This window comes from Prionailurus bengalensis, chromosome C1, assembly GCF_016509475.1.
Source record: "Prionailurus bengalensis isolate Pbe53 chromosome C1, Fcat_Pben_1.1_paternal_pri, whole genome shotgun sequence".
In the NCBI taxonomy this organism is placed as follows: Eukaryota; Metazoa; Chordata; class Mammalia; order Carnivora; family Felidae; genus Prionailurus; species Prionailurus bengalensis.
Genome location: NC_057345.1, coordinates 52,949,855 through 52,969,854, shown reverse-complemented (window position 1 = coordinate 52,969,854; position 20,000 = coordinate 52,949,855). Strand labels below are relative to the sequence as shown.

At 41.7% G+C, this 20,000-nt stretch overlaps 1 protein-coding gene across 1 annotated transcript in view; it reads right to left on the bottom strand.

Annotated features, from left to right (window-relative positions):
• The window catches only part of ROR1 (receptor tyrosine kinase like orphan receptor 1), a 400,652-nt gene that overhangs the window by 26,320 nt on the left and 354,332 nt on the right, over positions 1-20,000 (bottom strand). Inside the window, exons 5-7 of the mRNA XM_043575173.1 lie at positions 13,113-13,240; positions 10,872-11,189; positions 8,854-9,099 (exon numbers count right to left, since the gene is read on the bottom strand). Of these exons, the coding sequence (XP_043431108.1) occupies positions 8,854-9,099; positions 10,872-11,189; positions 13,113-13,240 (692 nt within the window). The remainder of the gene's footprint in view (positions 1-8,853; positions 9,100-10,871; positions 11,190-13,112; positions 13,241-20,000) is intronic.

Here is a 20,000-nt window from a genome sequence, read left to right as displayed (position 1 = left end):
TAAACTTTAGCAAGTCATTTGATCGAGACCCAAGATATCCTTATGGACCTAAGATGGAGGGCTAGATTATAATGTCATCAGATAAATTTGAAATTTACCATGTGCCTGTACCCTAAAAGGGTTAATCATTAAATCAACCTCAAATTGTAGAGAGCTAAGCTTGTGCCAACCTGCCTGTTTGACATTATCATTAACTGCTTGATGATGATACATTTATGAAACTTGAAAATGACCAAAATCTAGGAAAGATACCTGATTATAGAAATAAGATGTATAGAAATAAAATGTACAGGCTAAAATAATGACCCAAAAACAACAATTGAAATTTTACAAATAAATATTATAGCTTGCAGTTACATTAGAGTTCTTGCTTAAAGAATCCCGTGATTAAGCAAATCTACTAAATAATTTTTTATGTAACAAAACCAAAAAAAAAAAAAGAAAAGAAAAGAGGAAAAAGGAAGACTAATAAATTTTAATGAAGACTTGAAGTCTCAGTTGGACCCAGAAATAGCACAATGAAATTGCTCCAAAAGTTTTTATATATGGCACTTTTAGCAAAAAAACAAAAACAAAAACAAAAACCAAACCAACCAACCAAACAAAGAAAAAAACATTCATTGGCGATACTGAGTAATGATAAAAAATATCATGATCCTTTTCTACCTTCACTGATTTAAAAATACCAAAAAGGTCTAAGAGCCATGTTTTTAAGAATGGCTTTAAAAAAGCAAGAAACATTCAGAGGAAGAGGAAGATGGGTAAGGAAAGGTTGGAAGAGCTACATACTCTTTAGACCAAATTAAAAATTAAATGAAGGATGTAATAGGTACTTTGGAATTTGGATGATAAATGCACCAGAGGTTACAAACTGGATCTAGTACATAGGTTTGTTCCTTATTAGTTTTGTTTTTGTTTTTTCTAATTTGAGTTAGTGGTCAACAGTTTTTAAAAATGAGGGGATTTCACATAGAAGTTTTGATTTCAGACTTACAAATGCAGACTTTGAGCAGTGGGAGCCACCCCACAACCTCTTTGGGGTGGTGAGATGTCCCTGTCTCTGAAGGTCTCTGGCAATGGTCAAATAGAGCCTGGATAGTTTCTATGGTTCCTCCCAAAGTTCTCTAGTTTTATAATCTGATTTGACATACCTTATTTAGACTCCTACTGTACTTTTGGCTTTCTTGCGAAGTAACTGATTTAAAGGTAGTGATGAATATTTTTCCCTGAGTGTCCTCAGATCCAGTATTGGTCTTTTCTCCTCAGCTCTATGCTGAGGCTGACTTCTATGGACAGTATCAGTGGGCACCCTTGTCCTCTGGCTTCCAGTCAGGTTCAGCCAATGGGAGACATTGGCAGGACAAGAAGAACTGCCCAGGGCAAGAAGAGTATGGTTCACATGTTTGTTCCCAGGCTCTCCCCTTGCTGAGTTGCAGAGGATTGACTGCCTCCCTCTATTAAAGGCCAGAGCCTTTGAACAGCCCTCTCTCCAGCCTCAGCTGTGTTCCACAAGGTAAGGTAACCAATCATTCGTTTGACTCCTCAAGCCTTGGATAATGCCTCCCACTTCTGCTAGCCATGGGTCCTTCACCTTATTGGTTTCTCCTAATTCTGCCAACACCTTCATAAACGGTCTCTTTATGAAGTTCTCCATAGTGTGTCTGCTTGTCCCTTTTTCTTTCTGCCAGAATCTTGGCTGATACAAAGCCAATAGCAGAGATCACTGTGGTGTTGTATCAGAATTCTGTCACCAAAGGGTTAAAGTGACCAGGAGCCCTTCCCATTGGCATGGTGGTGGGCCAAAAGAGTTAAAAGCTTCCCAGAGCTTATTGCTGGAGCAGCTGACACACTGGGTACATGACTCAATATATTTTGAGAACAATAAAAATACCTTTGAGAAAAATTAATTTATGGTTAAAAATGTTTATGGAACATGACTTAGTTATAAGTTTTGGGTAACTATTGTTCTTTACTTTGTCGAAAATGTATAGAGACTGGAGAATAAAGTACATCTTGAAAAATCTCTGTAGCATAAAAATAACTCTTCCGGAAAACTTCAAACCATACAAAGCAGTGCTCTATTCCTCCCTCAGTTCCCCCTCCCCACCATCCAATTCACTGTAATGTTCAATTTTGGTTTGAAGAAATGGCTGAAAGACAAATTGCCTTACAACAGGTCTTCTATGAAATATGGGAGAAGGCTGCTGACAGAGTGAGTTAAAAACTGCAGTGTTCGCAATCTGGAAAACATCTGCCTTGCCCCGAACTGTAAACCACCACATTGTAGAAAATGGTTTGTGACAAAGCAGAACCCAGGGTGGGTGTTTGTAAGGTTATGGGACAAGTCAGGGCTATTCAGGCACAGAACTGGGCAATGTGCCTTTTGGCAAACTGTTGCAAGCCAAGGACTTAAAAGGAAATACAAAAGTAATAGGCCAGGTATGAAAACTGCAAATGGAGCCAAATGGCCCACTAATTTTTTTTTTTTTATCATTGGGCACTCTATGGTGAAACTGGTTGAGGACTAAAACAATACCGCTGCTTGGAAGTTCTAGTTGTTTGGTAGAGGTCTCTCAGACGTGCTAGCCTGGCTGGCAGAAGAAACGTGGCCTCTAGACTTAATCTACAGTAGAATAAAGGACTGAGGTTTGAAGAGGAAAACACCACTACAATCAAGATTCAGCTTCGCCATACAATTTGAGAGAGGAACCAACAGAAGATCTCAGTTAGCTGGGGGAGAGAGAAAGAACGTAAGTCTTGTGGTAGAATACAGCCAAAGTCAAATGGTCAGATCATGCAAAAGCTGCTCCCAGAGAAACAGGCCTTTTCCATGGATCTGCCCCCAGGGCTGCATAGAAAAGCAATGATAAGGGCTACAGTGAAACTGTGAACCTGGGAGGTGTGCCTAGGTGCCAGTTGGAAAGAACATAGGCAAATGTTTCTTTTTCGACGTAGTTTCCACCCAACCCACAGTATTTGGCTTGGAAGGTGGCCACAGTGACTAGAGGTAAAGGCGTAGTGAATGAAGGTTTGCAGGCAGGATCTCAGGGAAAATGGCCAACTCTGAGGACTGGGGACGTGGGGCTGCCGGGAAGGGAGGAGAGGTGGATTTAACGGGAAATGGGCAAACATTGCGAGCCCTGCGTGGAGCTGCTGGGGGAGCTAGTCTTCATCAGGGCTGAGGCTGAGTGGAGCACCTAGGGTCTCTCAGAGTAGATGACTTCCTGGCTGGGGCCCTACTCCTGCATTTGTGGAGCTGCAAATAAGAAAATCAATGGACAGCATCCCAAAGACCTAGATAGTTCATAGTGATCAAAAGAAGGAGGAAAATGATAAAGCATCGTTTATTCCTCTGAATAACCTAGAATTTGTACTTTAAGGTAACTGTGCCATGGTGAACAGAAGACTGGACCTAGAATCCTGTGGACCTGGTTTGAATCTTGGCTGTAGTAAAAACAACATTGCCTCAGCTTCTCCATCAGTAAAACGGAGAGGATACCTTTATCCTGTGGTTATTATGAGGATTCATTAATTCAACACATTTTATTAAACATCAGCTAAGTCCCAGGCCAGATGCTGGTGTTAAGGAACCTGGCACAGTGTTCAACAGACCACAGTCATCACTAAAATGCCAAGCATGTAACAGCGTACATAAATGTTCAGAGCTATAAGACAGTGTTTAACGTGATTCATACTTTTCCCATCAGATTCTTCCACTAGATTGTAGGCTACATGAGGGCATGCTTTGATCTACCCTGTTCACAAAGTCTGAAGCATAGTAGAAGCCCAACACAAACTGGTTTCAGTGAGTGACTAAATAAATAATTAACTGTTCGAGTTGTTGTTAGATGCCTGGGATAGGGAGGAAAAGACAGGGAGGATGGGAGGTCAGGTCTCGCCCAAACTATCTTTTGTCCTGTCACTTCCTCCAAGCACTGGCTTGGGCACATGCACAGAGTCCTAGCCAATTCCCAGAATTCACAGCAAACATATTTGGTTGTGTTTAATTTTATGTTCTGTCTTAAAGCGAAAGTTTGCAGATAAAACGGTCTGTGGCAGACCGTTCTCAAATGTCTTTATTCTAGAAAGTACAACAAATGCTCACATTCTGCATTTAATTAGGCCTCAACTCCTTTTAGCCTTACTTGGTTGAAACGAAAACAAAAGTTATCAGTAGGAAAATGAGAAACCACATGGAGATTTTGAAATCTCCTCAACTTTTACTTAACTAAAGAATGCAGGAACGTTCCCATAGAGATTCCATCCCATTTTCAGAGGGAGAAGGGAAAGGACTCATTTCAAATCTGCCCCACACGATTTCAACTCACTGTAAGATGAAAAGTTATCCTCAGTCTCTCTCTCTCTCTCTCTCTCTCTCTCTCTGTATATACAGATACACACATACATAAATCATAGAGTACACAAGACCAGCCATAGGTTTGAGTCCTGAGTTCATTTCTTATTAACCATGTGGCCTCAGAAGTTATTTCACCTCTCTACGTCTCTGTTTTCTCTTCTAGGGTAGAATAAAATGCAACTTACTGGATTACAGAACTATTATACATGAGATAATGCTAAGAGTTAAAAAACTCTTAGCACGGTCTTTGGCTCATTATAAACAGTCAATAGATGGCAACTGCTGTTTAATGTTATTGGTTTTTTTTTTAAATTTTTTTTTTCAACGTTTTTTATTTATTTTTGGGACAGAGAGAGACAGAGCATGAACGGGGGAGGGGCAGAGAGAGAGGGAGACACAGAATCGGAAACAGGCTCCAGGCTCCAAGACATCAGCCCAGAGCCCGACGCGGGGCTCGAACTCATGGACCGCGAGATCGTGACCTGGCTGAAGTCAGACGCTTAACCGACTGTGCCACCCAGGCGCCCCTTTAAGTTTATTTATTTATTTTGAGAGAGAAAACTAGCAGGGAAGTGGCAGAGAGAGAGGGGACAGAGGATCTGAAGAGGGATCTGTGCTGAAAGCAGTGAGCTTGATGTGGGGCTTGAACTCACGAACCGTGAGATCATGACCTGAGATGAAGTCGGACTCTTAACCAACTGAGCCACCCAGGCCCTCCTGTTTAATGTTATTATTATTATTATTTTCTTAATGTTTTTTTAAATTTATTTTTGAAACAGAGAGAGACAGACCATGAGCAAGGGAGAGGCAGAGAGAGAGTGAGACACAGAATCCGAAGCAGGCTCCAGGCTCTGAGCTGTCAGCTCAGAGCCCGACGTGTGGCTCGAACTCACGGACTGTGAGATCATGACCTGAGCTGAAGTCGGATGCTTAACCAACTGAGCCACCCAGGCGCCCCTAATGTTATTATTATTTTATAGTTTAAATTGTATAATTTTTTAATAATATATACAATATACTATATTCTATAGTCTAAATTGTATAATTCCTATCCAGTCTCAGGGTTCCTCAATCCTGGCACTATTGACATTTTGGGTTGGATAATTCTTTGTGTGGGTCATTCTGTGCATTGAAGGGTGTTTAGCAGCCTCTCTGGCCTCCACCCAGTAGACACCAGTAGCATCTCACAACCCCACCCAGGAGTGATGACCAAAATATCTTGAGACATTGCCAAATGTTCCCCAGAAGGCAAAACTTCTGCCTATTGGGAAGCACTGGTATAGAACAAAGAGCAGTAAGTGTCCTAGACATAGCAGACCTAGTTTCTATTAGTTGATTTGTGGTCTTGGGTAAGTCTTACCACTTCCCTGGGCCTTGGTGAAAGAGGGCAGGAAATTCCTACTTTATCTTTCATAATTGTGTAAGAATGAAAAGAGAAAAAAAATCAACTGCCCTAAAGAAGTGTTATCAAAGTGGGATGCTATTATGATTAGGTTGCTAGAGGTGGTCTATCCAGGGGCAATTCTGAGAAGCCTTGCCTGGGCACAACAGCTGATGCCAGCCTGTTTTCTTTTTTAGTTCCCACACGGGGGAGCCACTGGCCTCTCAGCAGCTGCTTCCAGATCACATGTCAAGTGTTCCCAGTGTCTTTAATGGATGTCTTTGTGGCTTGGCTTGAAGAATTCAAAAGGAACTGTTTTCTTTCAAAATGAAATGAAAACGTTCTTTTTAATAAAAATTATTATTGTAAGTGGTGAAAACTGCCTCGTCTTCTCTAGGCTTAACATTCTAAATCTATCTCACATGACTAGACCTAACCAGTCATCAGAATGTTAACTGTGTCCTCTGCTGATTGATATTCAGAGAGAAATACCCTGAGGGTTTCTAACATCACTGTACTGATTAATACTGTAATAATACAGAGCAATACCACGATGGATTTCCTTATTGGCAAGGGAACACTTTTCGATGTCCTATCATATTATGAAAATCTACATACTGGAATTCAGAGGTGAGGCCTATTGTTATTCTTTTATTTATTTCTGAAAAATCTTTAAATGGGAGATAGCAGAGTGTTTGGGAAAAGAGCATGAGCTTTGAGTTTGGTCAGAGCTATACGTAGATAGATGAGAGTCCAAGGTCTAATCTCACCATTTGTGTGATTTAGACAAGTCCTTTAGTCCTTCTGAACCTCAGTGGACTACATTAATAACACCTACCCCACAGGGTGGTTATGAATTTTAAATGCATACAAATATGTAAAGCATGGGGCACTGTGCAGGCACCTGGTAAGTGTTCTGTAGATGTAGGTGATCTTTCTCTCTCTGTCCAGTCTGAAAGACTGTTCAAGGATTTCTTTTATCCCTCAGAGTGTGTATTTGGTCTGATTGCTTCAGGAAGGTCATTGACATGAAAACAGTACTTTTTAGATAGAACTTAGAGTCTTGACTATACTAAACTAATTGTAATAGAGCTCGAATCAGCTAATCAACAAATTTTCCAGTTTATGAACAAATTATCTCCCTTCTTCTGTGGGGCGTTTGTTGGAAATCAAGGGTCAGAAGTCATCTAAAGGACAAGAGCATTTACCCAGAGTGGAGTGAACAATGTGTTTCTTCCTTAAAACAATTCATTTGGTTTCCCTGAGGACACATATCAGTATTCTGAATTATCATGGTAGAGTAGCAAGAAGGTGAGCTTAGAGTCAGACAGACCTGCCATTTACAGCAACATAGGGTTAATAAAATACCTGTCACAGGGATGTCTGGGTGGCTCAGTTAAGCGACTGACTCTTGGTTTCAACTCAGGTCATGATCTCATGGTTTGTGAGTTTTAGCTCTGTGTCGGGCTCTGCAGCTGGCAGCACAGAGCCTGCCAAGATTTTCTCTCTCTCCCTCTCTCTCTGCCCCTCCCCTGCTTGCACTGTGTCTCTCTCAAAATAAATAGATAAACTTGAAAAAAAAAATACTTGTCACAGTGTAAGGGTGAGTATAAATAAAGCCCATGACAACCCCAAGTACCATGCCTGGCACATGGAAGGTGCTCAGTGAGTGTTGCTTTTATCCTTGACTCTCTTACAGATCTTTGTACCTTAACTAGTTTAAGAGAAGAGGTGGAAACTAAGTAAATGATTATAAATCTACATTTTATTTTTATTCCTCTCCTATTAATGTTGAATATAGCATGTGGGAAAAGTCATGAGTTACTAAGGGCAAACCATTTAAAAAATACAGGATAATTTGCTTTGAAGTTTCCAATGGTGGCTCTGGAAGAGTTTTACATCATAATTTGTTCTTTATGCTGCATATGAAGGCATTTTAAAGTCCAGACCACAAAAGGGGTCTGGTCACCTCCTTCTCAAACTTGGCATGTTTAAGCACCCATAAAACCATTTTGCAAAAGAAGACACTATGGTAACAGGTAACACATAAGAATGAAATTATAAAATAAGTTTCCCAAATTTTCATCACTAAGGTTTCTTTTTAACATTTTTATTACTTCTTCCTATGGACCTCTTTAGTATGTTTTAGCTTCCTCTTCTTTGTTCCATAACATTTGTGCTAACTTCTATTGTATCATACACACTGCATTGTGATTGTAATGTGAATCACATTTTATTTCTCTTTCAAACCCCCTACTCCACAGTGGGCTCTCAAATAATATTTGCTAAACTCAGAGCAAACATTCCTTATGTAGACTGATACTAATTAGAGTAGATTCCTCTTTATATACTGCCCAGACAATAATTATAATAGATAATATTCGTTAAGCATTTACTATCTTCCAGATTTCCTAGAATTTTTCAGTTAACAACTCATTCATCCTCCCAGGTGGATATCATTATTAGGTCCCTGTTATTGTTATGGCTTTTCCTGCAGTGACATCGTACCCTCCCTCTATGCTGGGGAAACCCAGTTGACATCATCTATGAGAAGAAGGACCAGGAAGATGAGTCAGTTCCAAAACAGTCCCAAACTCCAGGTTTCACCCTTGCTTTCATGGTCTTTCTCCTACCCTCCAAACATTTTTTCTAGACAAAAAAAAAAAAAAAAAAAAAACCCCAAAAAACAGAAAACAAAAAACTGATTCAGGTATTTCATTTTCTTTCCACACTTCTGCAGCATAAAAGGATGACACAGAAGACACAGTTTATCTATACTCTGCCCTGGATGACTGAGTAATGGGTGCACTTGGACATGGACCATTGCAGGTAATATCTTTTACTACATAAATGACTGTGACAAGTGGTTTCACGCCTGCCCCATTTTCCCCACGAACCACAATGGTTGCAGGAATAAGGCAGTTTCCTCCCCGAGAGTGTGCATTGGTACCCTAAAAGGTGTTTTATGCAGAAACAGCAAGGTTTACCTGTCTTAGAGACCAAACAAACACTATCCATCTCCTTTGCCCCTCATAGACTCTCCTAAGGGGCGGGGGGGGGGGGGGGGATGGAGAGGGGATTTTTAAAGGTGACTGAATACATTAAAGGCATTTACCACATGCTGGGATGTCACACAGGTCAGATTTAAAGTTTTCATCCAAGGTGAAGCACCAGGGGGCCTCCTTCTGATTCCCCGGATTGCGGCAGTAGGAATGGCCTCCGTTCAGTTCTGGGAAACGGAGAGCGGTGAAGGTGTGCGTGTGGGGGTACTGAGAATTCCACGGCTGGCACTGGCGCCCTGATTTGGTCACGCTGACGGTCCCCCGGTAATCCACACCTGTGCTGTTATAGCACTTGTGGTCTGAAAAACAGAAGAGAAAGGCCCAAACTGAGAGCAAGAAACAGGAGATGCTGGAACTTCCAGCCAGCAGTTTCTGGAGGGAAGACGTGCAATTAAGCTCATGGCTAAGGCTTCCCTGCTGGTCAGGGGCCATGTGGGCAGTCTCCCTGCTTGCTGGGCTGGGACATAGGTCCTGCCTCACAGTTACATTCCTGGGAGGATTTAAAGCTTATGCTTCAGGAATAAAACCAGTCCTCCACATGCATTTTTAATACTGAACACAGAAAAAAAAAAATCAGAACTGGGGGCACAGGAGTAATTTCCTAGTGAATGGCTCAGGAAAGGTTCAAGCTGAACTGCTCTTTCCATTTCTGCTTGATGTCTTTAGACATGAATCGTGTGATAAAGAACCTAGTTCCCAGCAAATGTTCATTAGGAGCAGTGAATTATGAGTTTCTCACAGGAGTTGGGGTCACCGTGTGCTGATGCAATCCTCTCCCCAGGTGACCACCATGGCACTTACTTGAAAGCACTGTAAAAATCCATTAAGTTGAAATTAAAATATGGAGGGGTAATGATAAAATAATAGTAATAATAGTAGTAGTGAAGATATCACTATTATTATGTGCTAAGCGTAGTTCTAAGCATTTTAGATGCATTAACTCATTTAACTAATAGAATAATATTAAATACCAAAAGGAAACTAAAAAATTACCGGTAAAACTTAACTCTAGGTAAGTGGAAAATTACAGAGGAACAGAGGTGAGAAGAGAGTGGAGAGAGGCAAGCCCCATGTATATATTTTTAAAATTGTGGTACAATACACATATCGTGAAATTTACCGTTAGTGTCTTTAGAAGATTCAAAACATTGTGCAACCTTCACCACTATCTCATTCCAGAACACTTGTATATCATCTCAAAGGAAACCCTATACTCATTTAGCAGTCCCTCCCCACACCCCCTTCCCCTGGTCCCTGGCAACCACTAATCTGCTTTCTATCTCTATGGATTTGTCTTTCCTGGATATTTCATATAAAAGGAATCACACAATGGCGTCTGGCCTTTTTCACTTACGTAATACTTTTCTTAAGTTTCAGCCATGCTGTAGCATGTAACAGGATTTTATTCCTCTTTATGGATGAATAATATTTCATTCTATAGGTACACCACAATTTGTTTAGCCACTCATCCACTGCTGGACATTTGGGTTGTTTCTACCTTTTAGCCATTGTGTATAGAGCCTCTATGAACACTTAACACACAAGTTTTTGTTTGAGCACCTATTTGAAATTCTCTGAGTGTCTACCCACGAGTGGCATTGCGGGGCCATACGGTAATTCTATTTAAGTCATTGAGGAACCAACAACTATATTTAAACATTTATTATCGGGGTGCCTGGGTGGCTCAGTGGGTTGAGTTTCTGACTTTGGCTCAGGTTGTGATCTCCTGGTTCGTGAGTTCGACCTCCACATGGGGCTCGCTGCTGTCAGCGCAGAACCTGCCTTGGATCCCCTGTCTCTCTCTGTTCTGCCCCTGCTTGCATGCTCTCTCTCTCTCTCTCTCAAAAATAAATATTAAAAAATAAAAATAAAAATGTATTCTCTTCATGAAGCTTCTTAAAGATAGTTACTGCATGTAATCTACTGAATGCTCAGCTCCCACACAGTATTTAGCCCATCGGAAGGTAATCTGACTACCAATATGAATCATTACTACAGATAAAGGTCCAGTTTTCACTGTGCCATGGGGTTGCTGGCCCCCAGGCAGCACAGAAGGTCAAGAGTCACCTACTTTTATTTATGGGATCCGCCATGGGAATTCCAATCCGGATGCAGTTTGCGGCTTCGGGGCTCTCCGGCTGGGGGAGATCTTCACAGTTTGGTAGTTTCAGCCTCATCAGGATCATGGGATTTGATCTTGCAAAAATGTACTCTGTTTGACACAGGACGTTCTCCAGGATTTCACATTCATCGCGACACAAGTCCCGGGGCTTAGGGATGGATGAGGTTTCGTCGCAGTACGGGAAGGCATAGTGGCACAGGGAAGGAATGGCAAACTGAGAGCACTTATCAGATAAGTGGCTGGAGGTGCCAATCATGGTGAAGGCAGCTGGAAAACAAACACAGTTATTAACTCCCAGGGGCCAGGGTTTATCTCCTTCGGTTATCTAGTCAACAGATATCAGATATAAACACACACTGGAAGGAATCCGCTGTGCTCAAATAGACAAGGCCAAGAAGAGATTCAGTTCAGATGTCCAGGCAGCTTACTTTCACTGGCTTGAAAAAAAATCATTTTGACTACAAAGTTAAAAAAACAGGATTAAGTTACATATGTACCATTTCCTAATAAAAAGAATTAATTAGGTTAAAGCACAATATATTTTTCATTTTTACTACAAAGCAAAGAACTTTGTGTTTCATCCGGTACGTTTTATTAGTTTTGTGCAGCTTCTAAAACATTTGACAGCTGCAGGGCAGAACTTGCTTTATGCGGCGGCTGAGGCTGATCACAGGATTTAGATCTGTGTCTTGCCTCTGAATTGGATGACTTTGGGGAACTTGTCTAATTTCTTGTGGCTTGAATACTTTCTATTCCATCTTCTGAAAATGAGGCATTTCTCTTGGAGGTTCTCAAAAAAGCACAACTCAGTGGTTGCAGTGTGTGTATTAGTGGTCACTTAGCCTAACCTCTTATCCAGTTTGGCATCCATGTATAAAAACAGTACTAGCGTCCCTTTGCAAACCTCCATTGACAAGAGCTTCTACCTCATCATAGATGGGTGATGAAACATTTACGTTGGAACTCCCATTTATTTTTGTGAATACTTAGTGAAGAGTATGTTAAAATGTTCTTATGTTAAGTTAAAATGTGCTTTCAACAGCCCCTCCCATCAGTCCTGCTTCTGCTTTCTGGAATTTCAGAGTCCTTCCTCCTGAGAGCCTGAGGTCTTTAGCAAGGCAACTACAACTTTCTATGGTTGCTTCTCCTGGTTGAATAGCTCCCTTGGGCCCCTCTTAGTGCCTTCAAATTCCTCATAGGACATAGTTTCCAGACTTTTTGCTGTTCTGTGTGCCTGCCTCAGGTTTGTTCTTGCCTCATAAATCCTAAGGTTGCCAGATAAATAAACTATAAGGCACTTAGTTACATTTCAATTTCAGATAAATATTTGGAACACACGCATACTAAAAAATTATCCACTGTTTATCTGAAATTAAAATATAACCGGGTGTTCTGTATTTTTATTTGCTAACACTGACAGCTTATCAGATTCTCATAAGGGCAATTTTAATGGCTTGAAAGGGTACGTGGCACTGAGGCATCACCACACTAATGCAGTAGTTCAAGGTCACTATAACCACCAGAACCAGGGGTGCAAAATTGTACAAGGTGGCCTATATTACTTCACTCCTGCATTCTAGGAAGTGCTTCACTATTAGATTCAAAAGATACTTTCAATTCAGAAAAATGAGGGGTAAAATATAGAAGGCTAGAGCAGGAAGAGACATATGATCATCTTGTCTTATCACTCACTCCACAGATGAAGAGACTTTCATGGAGAATACGAGATTTCCCCACAGTCACAGGAATGGCATCCAGAATTCTGGACTCTAAATTGTTTTAGCACTTACGGGACTTTTAGTCTACACAATGTTGTTTCCAAATAGTAAGCTCCTTGAGGGCAGAGATGTAACCTGGCTTATTCACCACACTATCGTGTCCCCAGAGCCCAGCCCAGTACCTGATATACCAGAAACACTAATAATATTTATGGAGTGTCTGAATAAATGAAAGACTTTTCAGAGCATCTTTTCTCTCTAAGAGCAATAACCTTCAATAAAGTATTGTAATGCACATTCCAGAGCACAGAGATCGTATCTCAGGCTTCTTTGTGGTCTTGCTCCTAACGCCTGTGCTTCTAACCTCCAACCCCTAACCATTTATCCTTTGTTAAAAGAAGAGCTCAAGAAAACTTTCAGTGAGAAAAATAGTTATACAAGGTATCAATACAATGTCATTGGCGTTACTTACCTGTGATCTGATTTTCTATTTCCCCTTGCATGTGCAAAGACTCCATATAGACAGTGCGGTTGCCAATAAATCTTGCACATGCAATTCCTCTGTATGGCTGACAGAATCCATCTTCTTCATACTCATCTCTAAAACCAGAGCACAGACATTAGCTGGTGCAATATACCCACATTCAGTCGGCTCTGACTGTGCAATGCGCTAAACGGTCGCTAGGGGGAGAAGCTGGGCACATTATCCCTAAGACTGGGCCGAGTCGTCAGGCTCGGCCTCAGTTCCATCCATCACTTCAAACATCTGCTGGTCACGTTGGTCAAGTTTCCTTCACCCCTAGAAAATCATTCTAAGCACAAAAATCATCCTTAAATATGGGAGAAAGCACTTTTATTTTCGCAGCTGGTGGTGGGCTGGAAGATGATGTAGTTATAAAAGTAAAGAGGAAATGAGTTGGAAATCTGGGCACATGTTCTACAGTTTTTTGTTTTTTAAGCACAGATTATTTCTGCGTCATTTGCTACAAAGGCGTGGGTGCATTATCCACAAGACCCACTCCAACTGATGTGTCAATTAGGAGGCTCCGTGGGGTGAGAAACTGGGTGCAGCTGGAAAGAAACCAGAGGGCAGTCCAGTTATGTGGCTCCTCACTGCTTAAGACCCATTATCTCTACCCTGCAGAGAGAGGTCCAGGCAAACCGTGGATTGCACAGTTTCAAGAGTCACTAAATCCCAGGAAATCTAAAGAAAATGGCAATGGAAATCTTGCTTTCATGATTCCCTGAAAACTTTTAAAACAATCTTAAATTTTTAAAAAATTTTTTCAAGTTTATTTATTTATTTTGAGCAAAAGAGAGAGAGAGTGGGGGAATGGCAGAGAGGGGGAGTGAGAGAATCCCAAGCAGGCTCTGCACCCACGCGCAGAGCCCAGTGTGGGGCTTGAACCCACAAACTGTGAGATCATGACCTGAGCCTAAACCAAGAGTCGGCCGCTTACCCGACTGAGCCAACCAGGCCCCAATCTTAAAAAACGTTGTTACCTCAAAATTATAATAATAAAAAGGTAGGGGGAGTAGATTTTATTCTAGAGACAAAGGGTAATGTGGCTAGTGACAGTCCCAGATAATGTGGTTAGTGACAGTGTGGCAAATGGCTAGAGATCTAAGGTTAGAAAGTAGGACCCACGATGGCAGATTCAGCCTGAAAGGATAGAGGCCATAATATCCTACAAGGGCCTACGATAAACACAAGACAACGGAGCACAGAATAGCCAGCTGCTTCTCAAAAGCAGACCACAGCCAAACAAAAGGCCACCTGCTAGGCTTCTGGGCTGACTTCCACCCTGGATGCTCCTCTTCTGTTAACCTGGCTGGAACCAATACGCTGTCTGAATGAAAATATTTTTCCTCTTTGGTTTCTTCTAAGTTAAAGTACTGTAGACTAAAGTCAGGAGAATGAAATTGTCTTCCGGGGCTTAACATTGCATATCCTTATAATCTCTCCGAGTCCTCTGAGCTACGGTTTTCTTATCTATAAGAAGATAATAATTGACCTCTCAACCCTAGGAGTGAAAGTCATGAGGATCCTATCAAATGTAAAGGCGTTTAAAAAGTGCTATTCAGAGGTCACACATGCTTATTATTGAAGTATTTATGATTACCAAAGAAGACAGTTATTTAAAGGACAATTATTTACTAAGCTCCTACGTTGTAAAATCTACTGTAGTCAGCCTTGTGGCGCTAGACTTCACTGCTTGGGGGTTCAGTGTGGGAGTCTAGAAAGCCTGCTCTCACAGGAAACCAGGTGAAAAAAATCTGATAAAGCTGGTCATTAAAAGCCCAGTTTCCAGTGGCTCTCTACTCCTTGTTCACTCTAACAGTCATTTTGAAAGTAGAGATGGAGAAAGTATCTTCATTTTAGTTCCCAAAACAGTTTGTATTGCAAAGCTCTTAAAAACTTAACCTTCAAGTACACATACAAATGGATACATCATATACCTGACTTGAAGACATTGAAATTTTAATGTTGCAAAATCCTGCAAGCACTCCACATGTTTACTTTCATAAATCCTAGAGTAATGTTGAAGCCTTTTTGGCTTAAATTTTACTTGGGTTGTAAAATTAACCCCGCTTTTATTGGGTAACTAATACCATAAACCTATGGGGAGAAAGAAGTTTCTCGATGACCTAGCCTTGGATCTTGGAAACCAAAGTACTGAGACCAGAATGCACTTCCACACCACCCCCTGCTATGATGATGATGCTTTTCTATCCTTAGGCATTAGCAGAGCCCTGGACTTTTAAGGTGTCATTATGAGAACACTTCTTCCTTCCCCACGTTAAACTCTCAAGGCCTCAATTTATATCTCTTGGGAGGACAAAACCCTGGAATTACCCCCAGATATAAATCCCCAACCTACTGGGAGTTCCCATATTTTATGTGTGAGGCTTAGGCTAAACTTCTTACCACCTTTCCAGTTCAAGACTCTAAAAAGACCCTTTGAATACTTTTTTTTTTTTTTAAATAATAAAATGGAATGCAATTCCTTGGCTGCATATTTCTTATCAAGGGCTTAGAGCTGCAGGTGTAGTGAATTTTTGACTGCACCCAGAATTCCTGATATTCTGACCGGTCTCTTAGAAACAGATATGAAAAGCAAAACAAAACAAACAAACAAACAAAAACCCAGTATGTAATGTCATCTGCTAGGGAGTAGTTCTCAGCCCTGGCTGCTGGGAAGAATCTCCTCAGAAAGCTTTCAAAAATACCAACGCCTAAGCCCCACCTCAGACCTATTAAATCATACTCTCTGGGGATGCAGCGTAGTACGCATGCTTTTAAAAAAGCTCTCAGGTGATTTGAATGTGGTTGAGAACCACAGAACTAGAAAAACAAACCTCTATTAAGTGTCTGCCACTCTGTGCTGGGTACTATGCTAAGTGCTTTCTTCCAAGTAGCTCCTTCTGTGGTATCATTATCCTTATCTTACAGAGGGAGAGATTCAAGTTCACAGGAGTCACTGGCTCAAATTCACAAAGCCAGTTATTGGTGATTGGTGCAGAAAGGATTTGAACTTAAAGAGCAAGCTCAAGCCATGACACCGTGTTGTTCGATCTATAATGATGTTCTGCTTTTCAATACTACTTTTACTTACATCAGCCTAATTATAAATAAGAGACTTTAAAATGAGCCTTTATTCTGTGCCAGAAACTGTGAAGTTTCACTGGCATATAGAATTGATATTAAGTCACTTAATCCTGACAACGATCTTATAAAAAAGGTGAAGGTGTGATCATTCCCACTTCACAGATGAGAAAACTGAGGGTCAGAAAGAGCGAAGACCTGGTGTAAATTTACACAGCAAGCAGAAGAGCTAGATTTGCCCCAAACTAGTGCTTGCAACCATAGTATACAACTTTTCTCTGAACAGTTTGATTATAAAAGTTTTTGCACTGCTTACAAGGGCTTTCTGCTGTGAAGATGTTTTGGTGTCTGCTTAGGTGGCAAAAAGGCTTTCTTTTAAACATAGAGTCACAGTCACCTTTCCTGCTTTCCAAAGAGGGGAACCAATGCTCCTCCAACATTCATGAAAAGCTCTCTGCTTTTCATCAGCTCTCTGCTTTTCTCCAGCTCACACTTCTTTCATCATTAATGTCCTCCATGCTTAGCAAATTAAAAACACGGAGCACAAGGCAGCAAACGTGCAAGGGCACTTGCAATGAGCGTGCCTGAGACTGCGTTCTTTCTGCACAGAAGAAGAGTGCATTGTGACAGGGAAAATGGAATTTTGCACAAGTGCCACCTACCTCACCATGATGTCAAGATGCAGGGGAGCTTTGTGATGGGGACTCAAGTTTCTCTTAAAGGTAATTTAGTTATCACATTGCCAACCCCTGTAGCCTTCTAAGTTCACTGTCATGTGATAGGGAAGAGCAGACACAGTTTGCCTTCCACCTCCAGGGTCTCCCCAAGGGGCCTATGAGGGATGGTCATATAGGGCTAAAAGTGACCACGACCAACATGGCAGCAGTAGGGGTATCCATCCAGGACCCACTGGAAACCCAGGAAAGGGAAATGCTACCACTGCAACTGACAACCCAAGGGTGCTTTACAGCTTTAGAAATTCCTGGCCCAATTTCTCAGGTCAGTGACTAAAGCAGAGAACTCTAAAGGTAGAAAAAGCACGTTGTATGATATGGGACATTTGGAGACTATCTGTAGTTTGGGGAGCAGAGAGAAGGAAAGGGGGAGAAAGGATTGGTGGTAGATGGGGTAGGGGGACTGAAAAGATGCAGAATACCCCAAACTGATGCCCAAATGGAGTTGTGCCAATCTTGGACTATGAGAGGCCCATGACTACTCTTCTCAGAGCTTCTAGGGAGGGCAGTGTCCAGGCTCTCAGAAGGCTGCCTCAATTTAAGGGACACAAGAGGACAAACTCAGTGGTTGTCCTACACCTATGATTTAAAAAGAAACCCTGAAATATGACTGCAAAACCTGACAAAATTCAAATGAAGTCTGTAGATTAGTTTGTATCATACCAACAGTAATTTCTTACTTTTGATGATTGCACTATGTTTATGCAAGACGTCAACATTAGGGGGAATGAGATGAAGGACATATGGAAACTCTCTGTACTATTTTAGCAAATTTTCTTAAATAAAAAATATTCCAAAATAAAAAGTAAAAAAAAAAAAAGAAGTCTTACAGGATGGGAGAGGGGTGGGAACCTTACTGTGTGTAGACAGAACTGGAGATGTGGTGGGGTGAGGAGTTTAGGAAGGCCATCAGATGAGCTCATTGAATCTTTTAAAAAAAATTTTTTTAATGTTTATTCATTTTTGAGAGACAGAGACAGAGCACGAGTTGGGGAGGGGCAGAGAGAGAGGGAGACACAAAATCCAAAGCAGGCTCCAGGTTCTGACCTGTCAGCACAGAGCCTGACGTGGGGCTCAGACTCACGACACGAGATCATGACCAGAGCCGAGGTCGGACACCCAACTGACTGAGCCACCCAGGCGCCCCATTGTTTAATCTTTATACTAGCCTTATATCACGCCTTCTGGGTCTATCCCTGGGTAGCTGAATTCCCATCACTAAAAATTCACTTACTTGCGTGAGGCTTGGCCTACTTCTAAATTCCAACGCTTCCAGGAGAGATGACCTATTTGGTCAGGAAGCCCTTAGTGTAGACTGATATTTGCTAGCTGTTGTGGGCACTTCCTGCAGCCTAGCAAGGAAGGCTGGGGCAACCGATGAGAGGTCCGTGTGTGGAAGATGAAGGCAATCTTCCCTGACTTTCCACTTAGATCTGGGCCTAGCTTCATGCCAGCATGACGGAGAAGACAGGCTGGGGATGGAGGGTGTGGGACTCATCAATACAGGGCATCTCTGTCCTCTGGTTCATTATTCACTTTGTCACTCAGTGATCTTTTCAAACATAGACCCAATCAGGTCATTTCCTGCCTAAAATTCTAGTTTCCCACTCACTTCAGTTTCCTGACTGCAGCACACAAGGCCCTTCATAATCTAGTTGCTCCCTAGTTTTTCAGTCTCACTCCTGCTAATCAACCTATGAACCTGATGATATTTGTCACATGAATGACTTTGCTAGTCTCAAAACAGGGAAGGCAATTTGCTATTCCTCTGGCTTGGCTTATTTTCTTCCTGAGGCCTGGAATGCCTTCTACCCTCTTTTCATCTTGTGAATGCCTTCTTGTCTTCAAGATCCAGATGCTAAGTACCCCCATGAAAATGAGTCACTGACCATCCCCCCACCTCCCCAGCCAGTGTCTTTATCACACCCCTCCCACACACCTCTGACTCCACATTATGTCTGTCTGTTTAGTGTCCACGACTCTAAGGCAAAGACCATGTCTGATTCAGCTTCCCTCCTCGAGGCCCCTGGCATAGCACACACCTCAGGAAACACTTGCTGAATGAGGCAGAGGCTGCTGCTAAGAACTGTCCTCTTCCAGATCTTCAGAAGTAGAAAAAATGGCCTGTTGCCTGACCATCAACCACTGAAACAGATGTAATAGATATGGGGCTGTCCCAGGCTGGCCCAGTGACATGCCTGAGGCACCCTCCAAACTGGGAGCCACTTTCTTCTTTATCAGATTTTACACAGCAGCATGGGCAGGCCTAATAGACTTTTTGATGAGTTAGGCCCTAAACAGTTCCCTTTTGGAGTAATAAGACCAGTTAAAATGCATGTCTCTCCTTAGTGGGAAGAGAATGGATGTAAAGGTATCTTGCTAACTATAAAATCTTACTCAGGGCACCTGGGTGACTCAGTGGGTTAAGCATCCAACTCTTGATTTCGGCTCAGGTCATGATCTCATGGTTCGTGAGTTGGAGCCCTGTATCAGACTCTGCACTGACAGTGCAGAGCCTGCTTGGGATTCTCTGTCTTCTTCTCTCTCTGCCCCTTCCCCACTCTCACTCTCTCTCTCTCAAAATAAACAAATAAACTTAAAAAAGATCTTACTCAAATAAAAAAATAGTAAGCAGGTATTCAAACAAATACCAATATACAAATGTTCACAGCAGCACTATTCATAATAGTCAAAAAGTGGAAACAACCCCAAATGCTCATCCCCAGGTGCAGGGATAGACAAAATGTGAGTAGATACATGCAACAGATTATCAATCAGCGATAAAAAAAGGAATGAAGAACTGAGACATGCTACAACGTGGAAGAATCCTAAAAGCATTACGCTAAGTGAGATAAGCCAGACATGAAAGGCCACATATTTTACAATCCCATTTATATGAAATGTCCAGAATACATAAATTCATAGAGACAGAAAGCAGAATGGTGGTTCCTACGTGGGGAGGGAGCAATAGGGAGTAACTACTTAATAGGTACGGAGTTTTATTTTGCTATGAGGAAAA